The 14,840-nt window shown below is 41.8% G+C and overlaps 1 protein-coding gene across 1 annotated transcript in view; it reads right to left on the bottom strand.

Annotated features, from left to right (window-relative positions):
- The window catches only part of prdm5 (PR domain containing 5), a 39,124-nt gene that overhangs the window by 8,860 nt on the left and 15,424 nt on the right, over nucleotides 1–14,840 (bottom strand). The window contains exons 13-14 of the mRNA XM_020603356.1: nucleotides 14,253–14,346; nucleotides 3,270–3,355 (exon numbers count right to left, since the gene is read on the bottom strand). Coding sequence (XP_020459012.1) covers nucleotides 3,270–3,355; nucleotides 14,253–14,346 — 180 coding nt within the window. The remainder of the gene's footprint in view (nucleotides 1–3,269; nucleotides 3,356–14,252; nucleotides 14,347–14,840) is intronic.

The raw sequence follows: 14,840 nt of genomic DNA, 5'->3' as shown, positions 1-14,840 counted from the left end.
AATTTTAGTGACCTCCGACTGGTGAAGCTGGGAGTCATTAGCACAAACAGTCAATACTGCTTCGTAACGTGCGCACTATATACTGTGCATGACAGATCCTCCCTTGGAAAGATGTGAAGATCCTCTGACCTACTGGAACGGGCACAAAAATGTTTACCCATGTTTGTTTTCGATAGCAAAGCAATACACCATGTTCAGATAAGCATAGAAATTAGTTAATTTAATCTGTAAACAATCTGGTAGCAAACACAACACAGTGCAGGCGCAGTAAACAGGAAGTGATTACTTTAGAAACAGGAAACAAACCTGTAAACAATTTTGGGCTATTGTTATCCGTACAAATGCACAAGATTAAATTAGCAAGCAAACCATACGAAAAGTAACGTGTCTCAGCGTTTTGGATTTTACACCACTGATGAATACGTCTGTTTACTGCATTTTAACAATGCAACTACCTTGCAGTACATAACAGCAAATATAAGTCTACTGCATTTTAACAATGCAACTACCTTGTAGTACCATCAACATAACAGGAAATATAAGTTGTAAACAATCTGGTAGCAAACACAACACAGTGCAGGCGCAGTAAACAGGAAGTGATTACTTTAGAAACAGGAAACAAACCTGTAAACAATTTTGGGCTATTGTTATCCGTACAAATGCACAAGATTAAATTAGCAAGCAAACCATACGAAAAGTAACGTGTCTCAGCGTTTTGGATTTTACACCACTGATGAATACGTCTGTTTACTGCATTTTAACAATGCAACTACCTTGTAGTACCATCAACATAACAGGAAATATAAGTTGGATCACATGATACCATGGAAGCAATTATATATAGCAGTTTAGGACTGTGCTACATGGGCAGTGTGAGGATAAATTAATTCAATGAATCAGGCCTCATTTAGCAGATGATCAGTCAGATGAGACCCATCCACATTAAATACAGTTTTGTGTTGCCTAAGCTGTTGTCAAGCCACTTCCTTTCAAAATCAATGTGTTTACTCTGTTTAGTGTTTCCTAGGCTACATTTAGACATGTTCTGCACTTTCTGTCCAAACGTTGTGGGTGGAACAATTTTAAGTGTTTAACAAAGTTTGTTAAAGAAGAACAGAACAAAAAAGAGGGCTGATAGTAAGCATATCCTGTTAAAGACAAACCTTTAGCAAGAAGAGTTTAGAAAGAAACACTGCAGAGAGCACTATTTTTTTGTTCAGCTAATCAGTGACAATGTGGAAGCATATAATCATGTCCAACAAGGTCCTGTCCCTTACTTGCCATGTCCACACACAGACATATAATCATTGCATTCCTAATCAAATTAAAGTAGAATGTGCTATGTTAGCTCTTATTTGTTCAAATTTGATTATTTTGGAAAAAGTCCCAACCCCACTGCTAACATTCCATCATTTTCTGTCAGGGGAACAAAAACGTTTAACCATGACAGCCTCGCTAGGCTTTAAAGTGTAATGAAAACACAATGCTTTCGATGCCAAGAACAAATGACAGAACTGGGCATTTCTAATCATACAACGTGAAGCCACATCCATTTACATCACAGTTCAAAGAATGCCATAAAAAGAACTTAATATCCAAAATGTCAGCAGTTTATATCGCAGTCAAATACTGTATGTTCCATTTTATTTGCCGATGATGTTATTTGTGGTCTAAACACACAAACTCTAAATGCATCCGCATATGAATTAAAAAGGCTGAATGAGACCTGAGACCATGAGACAGCCAGGTGAGAGCCAATCACCATCATCTTGATTCCAGCAGAATCCATAGCATAGAGTTGTTCCCTGCTCCACTTCACCATGTGAAGGAATTTTACATAAAATGGAGGAAAAACATATCACTGGAGTTTTCAGCTTCCCAATTCTCTACAGTGTGTCTTTAATGAGTTACCAGGACATAAAAAAGAAGAACAACATGTGGAAACTAACTGCTGACATGCGTAGCAGTCTGTAGTATGGTGGATATATCAGAAAACAACTGTCTAGTCAGAGCTGATGTAAATCATGTGCTGAACACAACACACCCTCAGAACAGATTCACTGAAGGTCAGATTACAGCCATCTACTTTGAATCTGCATGTGTGACTGTATTGTAATCATATGTACATTTACAGTGAGCTGCAGCTCCTTCAGCCAAATGACATTTGTGTTGCTCAACAGTGACTTCATCTGGCTCTGCTGTTTGTAACTGTTCAGCCCATATATTAGAGCACTGTGAGCAAAGGCAGATCTGGGAGCATTAGGAACAAAACATCACTCAGTTTACTCAGTGGTTCACTAGAAAATTATACCTGCCTGTTCCCACTGAGAGATGTCAACCTGAGCAGGACACCTCCATTATCAGCAAAGTGTAGTAGCAGAGCGCTGTGCTCTGGACAGCAAAACAGAACAAATCTCTAAAATTAATAGTGTTGACAAGCCCTGATGTTCACAGTCAGAGCTGTATAAATGATGATGGAACTCTATGATGAAACTCATATTAAGCCTCATTTATCAAACGTGGCACTAGCACATAAGTCCAGATGTTCACGGAGAGCTCATGGAAAGTGGCTAAAGAAGAGACGTCCCACCCCAGGAAATGACCTCATGACAGCCAGTACCTTTTCCGTTCTCCACCATCTCCAGGCCATAAAAACACGGTTTCCTAAGTGTGCATCTGAATGTCAGTATTGCCACACAGTCAACAGTTGTGTATGGAGTCAGCTGGAATGTGAGCCGCCAGCACAGAGTGAGCTAACTGTATTGAATTTTCTCTTCTGCCTGTATCTACCCTTTTGCTGTGTTTTGTGTTTTGCTAGATGGTTTATAAAAAACCCTGCAAGTGTTTTTAATGCCAGTCAAGTGGCCTGTGTGCCCTCCGAAGATGTATGAAATCAAAGGCCAAATGGGCTTGTCCTTCAAATTATGCAATTTATGGGCAACACACTGAAAGCAGTGTATTTAGGTGTTAAAGGCATTTTTCACAGGAAAAGTTTTGACTTGAATATAGCCACACCTGTGCTGTGGGAAGCTGAGATTGGCTAATCACAGTATGCTAGGTGCAACAGGCTGTAATTGGTCAGACAGTTTATTGACCAATATGAATCTGATTAAGTTGAACTAATAAAATTGTGATTGTACTAATGATGCGATATACTGTAATATGTACCAGATCTGACTGTGTGTACAGAGTACCAATGGTATGAGTCCAAACTGAGCAGGACACATACACTATGTACTAACCAGAGAAGAGAAATTCTGAACACTTACACGAGTGTGTGTTCGAATGTGCATCTTCAAGCCATCATTCTTGCTGAATGCCTTGTCACAGTAGGGACACTGGTACGGACGCTCACCTAGGGAATGAAAACCAATAGTGTGTATGAGATACATATACAGTGAGGAACAGAAGTATTTGAACACCCTGTGATTTTGCACGTTCTCCCACTTAGAAATCATGGAGGGGTCTGAAATTCACATTGTAGGTGCATTCCCACTCTGAGAGACAGAATTAAAAAAAAATTTCAGGAAATCACATTGTATGATTTTTAAAGAATTTATTTGTCTTGCACTGCTGAACATAAGTATTTGAACACCTGAGAAAATCAGTGTTAATATTTGGTACAGAAACCTTTGTTTGCAATTACAGAGGTCAAACGTTTCCTGTAGTTCTTGACCAGGTTTGCACACACTGCAACAGGGATTTTGGCCCACTCCTCCACACAGATCACCTCTAGATCTGTCAGGTTTCGGGGCTGTCGCTGAGCAACGCAGAGTTTAAGCTCCCTCCAAAGATGTTCTATTGGATTGAGGTCTGGAGACTGGCTAGGCCACTCCAGAACCTTGATATGCTTCTTACGGAGCCACTCCTTGGTTATCCTGGCTGTGTGCATCAGGTCGTCGTCATGTTGGAAGAACCAGCCAAGACCCATTTTCAATGCTCTGACTGAGGGAAGGAGGTCGTTGCTCAAAATCTCACAATAAATGGCCCCACTCATCCTCTCCTTAATACAGTGCAGACGTCCTGTCCCCTTCACAGAAAAGCACCCCCAAAGCATGATGTTACCACCCCAATGCTTCACAGTAGGGATGGTGTTCTTGGAATGCAACTCATCCTTCTTTTTCCTCCAAACACGACGAGTGAAGTTTAGACCAAAAAGTTCTACTTTGATCTCATCTGACCACATGACTTTCTCCCATGCCTCCTCTGGATCATCCAAATGGTCTTTGGCAAACTTCAGACGGACCTGGACATGTGATGACTTGAGCAGGGGAACCTTCCGTGCAATGCATGATTTGAAACCATGACGCACGCACGCACTCCTATGGGCAATTTAGAGACACCAATCAACCTAAGCTGCACGTCTTTGGTCAGTGGGAGGAAGCCGGAGCACCCGGAGAGAACCCACGCAAGCACGGGGAGAACATGCAAACTCCACACAGAAAGGTCCCAGGTGGGGCCCGAACCCGGAACCTTCCCGCTGTGAGGCAACGGCGCCAACCACTGTGCCACCGTGCTGCCCATGAGTGGAGTAGAGGTGGACTTTTTCAAGGCACAGTAACAGGTCTTTGAGAGCCAGAATTCTTGGTGTTTCTCAGGTGTTCAAATACTTATGTTCAGCAGTGCAAGTGTAAATTCTTTAAAAATCATACAATGTGATTTCCTAAAAAAATTTTTTTTAAATTCTGTCTCTCAGAGTGGGAATGCACCTACAATGTGAATTTCAGACCCCTCCATGATTTCTAAGTGGGAGAACTTGCAAAATCACAGGGTGTTCAAATACTTCTGTTCCTCACTGTACATTTAAAACCAATGACATTTTAACTAGAACTCTACCAAACAGGAAGACAAGCTCAGAAACATGGGAAAGCTTTGGTGCGATACAAATGTTGCACATGCCACACACATATTCACACATACGTAGATACTGTCCAATATGAGGCACACTTCACTGAAGACAGACAAAATGTGGATATTTATGTATCTCAGCCATGCTAAAAAAGTGTCATATCCTGTGTCACAGATGGTTTAGCTGTGTGTGCTACCGTAGTACCTCACAGTACCTTGAGTACAGCATTTCCTGAGCTGGTCTAACACAGATCTGACCTGGCTGCTGGTAGACCGTATATCATGCACTCATTCATTTCTGCTGCCCACTGACTTTCCATTACAGAGCAATAGCTTGTGTTGGCTACAATTCATAAACCGCTATCTGAGCTACAACTGGCCAGCAGTTTATGAGCACATCAGAGGCAATGCGGCTTATCTCATTTGGATCTGAATCAGTCCCATCCGACTCCTACAGATCCTATCTGAGTACACACCACTGATGACAAAGAGAAAGTGACAGGCTGTCAGTCAAATAGTTCACCAACATATGGATCCATTTACCATGTGCTGATCCATTGGCCAGATAGAAGCACCAGAGTTTATTACTAATCTATAGAGGGGATATGAGGTGACCTATAGAGCCACACTGAAATTAAGCTTTCAGACAGGAAAATACAGTATAATACTGACAAAGAAAAAACTTCTGTGCTCCATAATTGTTCATTTTTTTCATAGCAGTACTCTTTAATCAGAAAACTAGCACAAACTACATAGATTTCCTGGGTTCAGGAAACTAAACATAGAGCAAGGAATCAATATTAATAATTCATGTCTTCTGGACTTTTTCACACACAGTACTATTTAATGAAGTACTGCCAAAAATAGAAACGTACAGCTACACATTTGGGTCTGTTCCTTCAGTACAGCGATCTAATTTATCTGCTTCACACTGTAGTAACATAATCTCTCTTTAGTGACTAATTGTTGAACAGGCAAGCAAGTCATTTTATTGATGGGGGAGATGTTCTGCCCCTTTAAGTAATAAGGTTAATTAGCCTTGTTTCCTTGGGATTCAAATGCAACAATGCTTATTAAATCAGAAAAACCATTCAGGGAATATGTGAGAAGTGTAATATAATCCCACTGCTATAAACACGACCGTGTCAGTGAAATATTTCTCTTCTGTTTCATATAGCAAGTCCAAGTTTTGTTAAGCAGCCAAGATGTGAAGGCTTGACTGAGATGTTACGCAAATATTTAATGGGCTTTTTTAAAAAATTTTGATTATAAGTTAAATAAAAAAAAACAAATGTTCAAGATTCAGGTATTTATCCTGTCAGAAACAAATTCTTATTGTGGTATTTTTCTTTTAAATTGCTGCTTTTTTTATGGCTAAAGATAAACTTCTGTATTTGTTTGATCTGGCTGCTACTTCACATAATCCGTTTTTAAATTTTTTATTTTAAGACATGACTGGTACCTCGATTGTCAAACACAAACAATGGTTATTTAGGCTGTGTCTTTTGTCACAAAAAAAGCTACGACAGCTGTCACGTAGAGGATATACAAGTCTGAGACTAAACCCACAATAAACATCCCCCAAGAGGGCTTCAGAGGGGCACAAGGAGGAGCGCCGTGACACAAAGTAATAAAACACGTTACCTCACATCGTTGTAGAAAGGGTTAACGTAACATATGTGGACTGATTACACATTCTGAAACACGTGCTTTTCTGTCCCCAAATCCCCTTCTGTGCAGTTTCAGCCTTTGGGAGACCTTTTGTTGACAAACAGGAAAATCTGAATCCCAGATGTGTTTTTGAGTCAAAGGAGAGCAAATCCTGTGTCTTATGTAGCATGTATCAGGTTAAGGCCCACCACTAGCCCTGGGGAGTCCTGGGAAAGGCATCACTGGAGCATGGTGTGCACCTCTGTGGTTTGGCTCCCATCCCGCCCAGGAGCTGGCTATTATCAGTAACTACACAGCACAGCCAACCACACCCTGCTAACACAGACGTGCACACCAATTCACCTACATGTGCATGCTTTTGTTCTGAACATGCGTGCTTCATCTGGAAAATGAAAGCAGAGGAAATGATGGTGTTCAGTGTTCTAAAAGAGGTCATTAATAATCTAAGTGCGTCAATCATATACCATGATAGCGGCTTTTCCACTGGTTCAACCTACTAAGAAGAAGACTAGAGCTGCTCAAGCCCTTAGTGAAGCAGGAAACAAACAAATGCTATGGAAACAAAGTAGCACTAGTCCTGCAACATTGGTCTCTGTTATTCGTGTGAGAGGCTTAGTGTCTGTTCTGCCCAATGTTACTGTAACTAGAGACCCTCCACTTATTTGCCAGATTGAGCCAGATTGTTTGGGGGATTACGATGGGCGGCTGCAGCACTGAGCCGGGGCTTTATGTGTGTGGAGATGGTAACTGATTTAGCATATGCTGAAACACTACACCATCTCTTTGACCCTTGGTGTCTCCCCTGGCCCCTGCTGTGGCCCTCACACTCCTCGTCTGCTAATCGATCCGTTTGGCACCCCTTGTGTGTTGTAAATGTGCGCATACAGCCGGGTGTCTGGTTAGCAGATGGTCGGCTTCATCGTTTCGCCTGCCGCACCGCGTTCGTGTTATGGAGAATGCTTTGTAGCTTTGGGGCTGTGGTCTGAAAGACATTAGTGCTGTCTGTCAGAAATTAATTCCTGGCTTCCTCCAGTTCAGCCCAGACAGTGGCCCTCCACTGTCCTTCTCCCTGCCCTGTGCCACATGCCAACGAGGGCCACTGAGGTAATGCGATATCAGTGTGTTGGAGATGATGAGAGATTGCCTTTGATGAGGCGTGGGAACGCCCAACAACTTTTACACTTGACCTTTCCATTATAGCCTGGGTCTCAGTAGATTTCCCCACTTCCTCAAACAATTCACTTTAACTTGCCCATGTGAAGGCACCTGTAACAGACAAGTACATGCCTGAGCATTACCACACATGCAGCACAGTTGAACCTGACATCTCAAAACACAGTCCTCAATCCACGACCCAAGAAGAGTTAAAGCTGCAATAATGAGGCACTACGCATCACAGTGACAGACAATAATACAGTACATGGTCATTTTACTTTACTAGATTGTAACCAAGGCCACAGTCAAGACAAACAGCATCATGTGTGCGTAAATAGGTTCAGTGACTCCAGAGCTCTTCCAGATGTCCATTTGAGGGCAGTTATGTCATGATGCCACTTTAAACTTCAATGTGTAGCTTTTTAAAAGCACCAAAATATGGCTGTTTATAATTGTAAATTATATAACAATTGACAAAATTAGTATCCTCTGTCCAGTGGCACTGGTTTGTGCATTTCTTTACTGAAAATGAATAAATATCAAATAATATCAAATAAAAAAACACATATTTTCACAAAGACCAGTAGCTCCATTATTTTTGCAACCTATCAATCTCCATCTCAATTACAGCAATTCAATGTGAAATAGACACTGACCATAACCCTAATGCCTAACATGCACAAAATGACTGAAAAAAAAGCAGAATATATGTCAGAAAAAGCATTTTGCTTTTCTAATGAGGACACATTTCAAGTGCAATGGAAACAGATTTAGCACAGCATCAACTGAAGCTACTACTCCACTGAAGAAACTAAAAATAGTGGCATATGAAAACATCAGTTCATAGTACCATCATGTTTTCCACATCATTTTCATTTGTTTGAGGTTTGAGGCTCCCTTAATAACGTCATCTGAGTAAGGCCTCTTCTGTAATTTGAGGATTTGTGCCACCAGCTGTTTATCTCTACGTGGCCAGCTAGTAATATTCATATAACAGTGGATGAACGGCATTTTTCTTGTCAGCTTTCTGGAAATTTTTTTAAAATTTGGATGGAAACTTGACTAGTGTTTCTGGGGCTTTATTCGTGACTATAAGACAAAAGATAAGATAGCTCTGCCCCTCCTGCTTCAATTTTGTTTTGAATATTTTATTTTATTTACTGTCTCATCACTACGTATGCCAACTTTATGGAAGTGTAAGACTTAAGTGCTGAAGTGGCCCCTTAAAGCCACAATATGGACATTTTCATAGCGCTTTCAACTTATTCCAATTTGTGTTTTTAGTAAAATGAAACAATCTAAGTAAATATTTGTGCATTCTGTGTTGTTTCAATCAGTTTAACCAATCATGAAATCACTGTCCTTAGCCTAACTGGCATTTAAACAACTAGCTTATAGAGTGCTGTAGGGATGACATATTTTTGTAGGCCAACCTGGAAGTCAGCATCACCCTGGCTCCCTCAACAAAAGGCCAATGGGATTTTTCCATAGATTAGTGCAGAAAAATAAGCTCTGTGATGAACAGACACATTTTGTTCACAAGTGTACAGACTATACAGATCCGTACAGGTCTCTATTTCTAAGTACTCTATTTTTAGTCCTATTTATCTCATTTGAATGAGCATTCCTTTGTCTGTCTGCATTCTTTACTGCCTGTTTATACTGCGTGTTTGCACTGTTTGTTGCTTGTTAATACTGCTTATTTTGTTATATTACACAGCCTTATGCTGGTTCACTGTTCACTGTTTACTTGCCCATTACATGGGGATATGTACATGCACACTGAGAGCCGATGTACCAGAGTCAAATTCCTTGTGTGTTTGACACACCTGGCCAATAAAGGAGATTCTGATTCTGAAGTGAGGACCACTTTTATGATTTCTGAAGCCCAAATACGATCACCAGAAGTAAAATGCTATTTTCAGGCTATAAGCAAACTGCTCCATGGTCCCATCACTACAACGTCACCACCACAGCTTCCACCTTCCATCCATTACCTAGACCACTTATTCCTGAATAGGGTCATTGGGGGCCGAGGCCTATCCCAGCTGACACTGGGCGAGAGGCGGGGTCCACCCTGGACAGGTTGCCAGTCTATCACAGGGATGACACATAGATAAACAACCACACACACTCACACTCACTCCTACGGGCAATTTAGATTCACCAATCAACCTAAGCTGCATGTCTTTAGACTGTGGGAGGAAGATGGAGTATCTGCAGGTAACTCACGCAGGCAGAGGGAGAACATGCAGACTCCGCATAGAAAGGCCCCGGGTCGGCCAGGGCTCAAACCCAGAACCACCTTGCTGTGAGGCAACAGCATAACCACCGTGCCGCTGTGCCACCAGCTTAAAACTTGTAATTTGATTTTACCTCTTCTACAAAATCCTTTCCTCTTAGCATGACTTGATCTAGCTAGTGATCACGGCTGTCAGTTAATTCGAACAGTTTGCAAGGGTGTGAGTTTAAACATACAGTAACAAGGCTTAAAAGCGGGCTGGTGAATAGATGAGTCTCCGTGTTGATGATGGATAATATCCCATACAGCCTCTGTGGTCTCATTTAGCTACCTGTCAGCAACCAACTTTTTTTTAGGTTTTAGGACTCACTACTACAGTACTCTAAACATTTGTATAAACAGTCATCATTTATCTAAACATAAAACATATAACTATTGTCTTATCTTACTTATTATCTAAGCATAAAACATGGACAGGTGGAGGGCAGTTGCTCTGGCTCTGATTGAAGGTGAAAGGCTGTTCTCAAATACATTGGACACAGAAACAGAAATCTGTGTTGGTACAGGACGCCCTGAGAAATAGGAGAGATCATAGATGATGATCACTTCAAAGCTATTTTAGGATGTGTCGGGGACAAAGTTACAATTTGCTGTCAATTGTCAAGCCTCATATCACCATAATGACCACCAGCTACACAGTCCATCTGTCCTGCTGAGCGTTTGTCTACTTCAGGTCACTACCACAGAACGTTTGCCTCTCAGTTCATCTGATTGGACAATGGAACAAAATGACGTCGGGCATTTCTCTGCCCTAAGCTGAACTCCTGCAAAAAACACTAGAGGAGCATAGAGTGGAAAAATGTGAGGCACTCAGCAAAGCAAAAAAGTAGTATTTTGACAACTGAACATGTGCAGACATGGAGACCTGCTGGCCTGACTGGATGTGAGAAAAGTTTATATTTGATATATGCTTATGCTTAAATGCATAAACACTACATCAGCCTTTTAAAGGGTCACAGTGCTCCAGTTTGTAGTAACATAGCCCATGAGCTTACACTGATCATTGTGTCCAAACAGGGCATATCCTGTGATGTCAGTATGACAGCGAGGCACTGGGTTGTGTCAACATTTCCCCTGGCACAAATCATTTTCATAACTGCACTACAGTTATTTACCGCATCATGGCACACATGGTGGGAAAATCTGCTCTCACTGAGCTGTGATGTGGGAGAGAAGGACACGTTTGCTTCATCTCTGAGCCAAAAAAGAGTAATTCAGAAAATTACAGAAACATCCATCACAATTACTGCGTCCCATAATGTCTTCAGCATCCTCATTCACATCTTTGGCAGCTCACATTACAGTATGTGTGTTGCCAGCTACTTAATATTTTCAAGGTTAATATTTTCTAATATCGCTTTAATCTGTTTTACACTTGACCCATTCCTCTCATTATGTTCTACAATATTTGATAGTAACGTTATCTCCAAGGGGTCTTTACAGTTCTATGTGTTTAATAAGTAAATAATCAATGCTGACTTATTCCTGCTTTTCTGTCTGTCACCTGGAGAAGCTGTCGATTTAAAGGTCTTTACCTCCGCTGGCGGCATTCTTTAAGCAACCACTGACAGAAAAACTGTTTGTCTTTAAAGTTTTATTTACAATAACAGAGTCATTTTATAATTTTGTATTCATCACATAATTTCCATATCCACAGACGAGCTATTTGGGTTGTGTGTGTGTCCACAAAATATGTCTTCACTGTTTGAGAACAAGATGAGTCTTGTTAGAGTTAGACTCACACTGTTCACTAAAGCTTATTTTTTTCCCCTCACACACACACACACACACACATACACACAAATCCAGTCTATAGAATGAGGGGACAGATTTACAGCCCATCAGGGTCAAAGGTCATGCGGCTAGATGCTTTCTTGGAGTGGTCTTTTCTCTCTTTACTCCTTTCTTTTTTTGAGGTGTCCCCTCGGCTCCCACCCCTCCCCCAGCATTCCTCTCCTTTGTTTATTCTATATAAATACAATCAGACTGAGCTGTGGCACTTACTGGTATACACTCTCTCTTTCTGCTGGTTTGTCCTTCATACTTACGCATGTGCGAACAAACACGTGCACAGCTCACATACGCACATGTACAAAGAACACCGTCGGCAAATTATGGTAGGCTTGTCAATGGACCGTCATCCTGCCACCACTCAAATTTACATATACATTTTGACAACACCTGAAGGGAAGGCTTGAGAGGCTATAAAAATGACTTTAGCTGAAATGATTGTTAATTTGAAGAATCCAACAGCACAAAAATGTTGAAGTGTGAATGAAGCTGACGAAAGTGTGATTTAAACACTGACTGCATTAGGTAACTGACAATAATTAGGGCAGTCTTTGCAGGCCGATGATAAGGACATGAATCTACCTGGAACTAGAAAACAAACAGATTACAGTGATGTGTTCAGTCCCAAAATGAATACAAATAGGAAACATGAGCAAGAAGAAGAAAGGAAAGAGAGATGAAGTTTAAATGAGAGAGAGAAGCAAAAAGGGAGACAGCCAGGAACAGGCAGAGAGACAGAGAGAAAGAAAGAGTGAGTGAAAGAGTTCAGAGGCCAAGAAGTGCGTGTGTGGCCATGCCAGGTCTCTGCACCAGTCTGTTGGTAAGGAGACGCACAGGAATGTGTAGCTTTCAAGATTAAGGCAGTTTAATGAAGATCCAAGGCTCTATTTTTGTGGCAGTGTCCAAAGACTTGCTGCAAGCAGTCCTACAACATGTTTCTAACATTTAAATCACATATGAATTGCATAATGGTAGTAAGAAAGGTGCACCAAGAATTCAAGTGCTAGTTACTGGTATTTGGGGTCTTTGATATAGTGTGGACAACAGATAGCCAAGTTCTTTTCTGATGCAGCTTCAAGCTGAAACAATCTTTTTAAAGGAATAGTTCAAAATTTAAAAGTATTTAGTTTTGTGCAAAGAGCTTTTGCTAGGAAATAAGCGTATTTTACAAAATACTGAATTATTCCTTTAACAAGAGCAAACTAAATGGGCAAGCATAACTACATTCACATAATCAACGTAAAGCGTCTCCGTAAGGTGTTGAACGACCACGTGCCACCAGACCGGCTTCAGTGCACTTTAACGTTGACTCTCCAAGTGTCTGAACTCTACTGGAGGGATGAACCCCATTCATCCAAAAGATATTCCCTCATGTGGTAATTTGATGATGATGGTGGAGACGCTGTAACTGTCAAGGGCTGGTACTGGTGGACCCAGTGTACAGACCCACACTGGGAGAGGAGCAAAAAGTTTATTTGACACTCAGAAGAACAGGATACTAGTGCAGGGGGGCTGGAAAGGAATGGTGAAGTCAAACCCACAACGAGAGTGGTGGACCGAAGAGAGCAGAGCTGGAGAGTACAGAGATGGGGAATGGAGAGCTGGACCCATGAGGAGAGTGCGAAACTGGAGAGAGGAGAGCTAGACTCACCAGGCGTGGAGAGCGAGCTACACAGCGCCAAGGAAGCCACTGCTCACCGGGGAGCGCTGAGATCTGCAGCCAGGGACAAAATGAGTGCACGCACAGAAACCAGGAAGATGAGGCGGAAGAGTCAGGTAGCGAGTTGGAGGAACACGGAGAGCATTGTCGGTGTACAGCGACAGCACGGAAGCATGGGTGACAAACCAGCGAGGATTTAACGAAAAGAGGTGGAGGTGATAATGACGAAAACGCTGGTGCACATGACGTGACAGGAGAGATAGGGAATCCGTGAAAAAAAAAAACAACTGAATATCAGGAAGCAAAGGCCCATGACAGTAACATGTTGCTCTACCATCTCCCATAGGTGTTTAACTGGGTTGAGATCTAGTGACTGTAAAGGCCACAGCATGTGATTCATATTACCTTCATACTCATCATCAAACCACTCAGTGACCCCTCTGTGCCCTGTGGATGGGGGCGCTGTCATCCTGGAGGAGACCACTCCCATCAGAATAGAACTGTTTCATCATAGGATCAATGTGATCACTCAGAACAACTTTGTACTGATTTGCAGTGACACTGCCCTCCAAGGGGCAACTGGATTCAAACCATGCCGACATCTGCCTTCATTATGTTTCTCCACTATAAACCCATTTCAATCTGCATTAACAAAACAGATTACTGCAGAAATGGCCATTACAAGTAGGATTGTTACGAGTGTGAATTAATAGTCTGTCAGCATGTGGACAATGTACTCCACATCTTTAACATTAGTAGATGATGTTAATAGCAGCTGATGGACGGCTGATTTAACAAGGCAGTGAACTGCGGAGGCCCACTGACCTGTATGGCTGCGGATGTGGACCCTTAGCGTGCCGTTGCTGGCAAACTTTTGTCCACAGTATGGGCAGATCTTCTCCTTCTCCCCCGTGTGTGTCTGGCAGATAAATGATAAAACAGACATATGGTTGATGTTAAGAAAAGCATTTGTAACATTCATCCTCACGTGCTTCCTACATTACAAAGTAAAATGTGATGTACAGTAATCGTGTACCTGGAATTCATGATCCAAACATCATGTCTACTCTACAACTGTCTACTCATCAGAACATTATCAGAAATAGCACATATCATACTGTACATTCAAATGACCGTTCCCATGAACGTAAAGTGACTTTGTTAATTATTTTGTTGGTTTAAAGCAACTCCAGAATCTAGATGAAGCACAGATTAGTGGCAGACACAGTGAATGGAGATGCACATGTTCACATGTCCTGAAGGCAGGATCAAAGAACACACATGATGCAGATTTGCCAGGGTCCAAGCCCCCAGGGTGTAAAGGCCAGGGTGCATGTATGCGTTCATCTCCTCATCCTCCCCCTCCCTCTTCCTCCTCTTCCTTCACCTCCCAACAGTCCACAGTGCAGAGCT

Source organism: Monopterus albus, unplaced genomic scaffold (genome assembly GCF_001952655.1).
Source record: "Monopterus albus unplaced genomic scaffold, M_albus_1.0 scaffold61.1, whole genome shotgun sequence".
NCBI lineage: Eukaryota > Metazoa > Chordata > Actinopteri > Synbranchiformes > Synbranchidae > Monopterus > Monopterus albus.
This window is presented reverse-complemented; position numbering and strand designations above follow the sequence as displayed.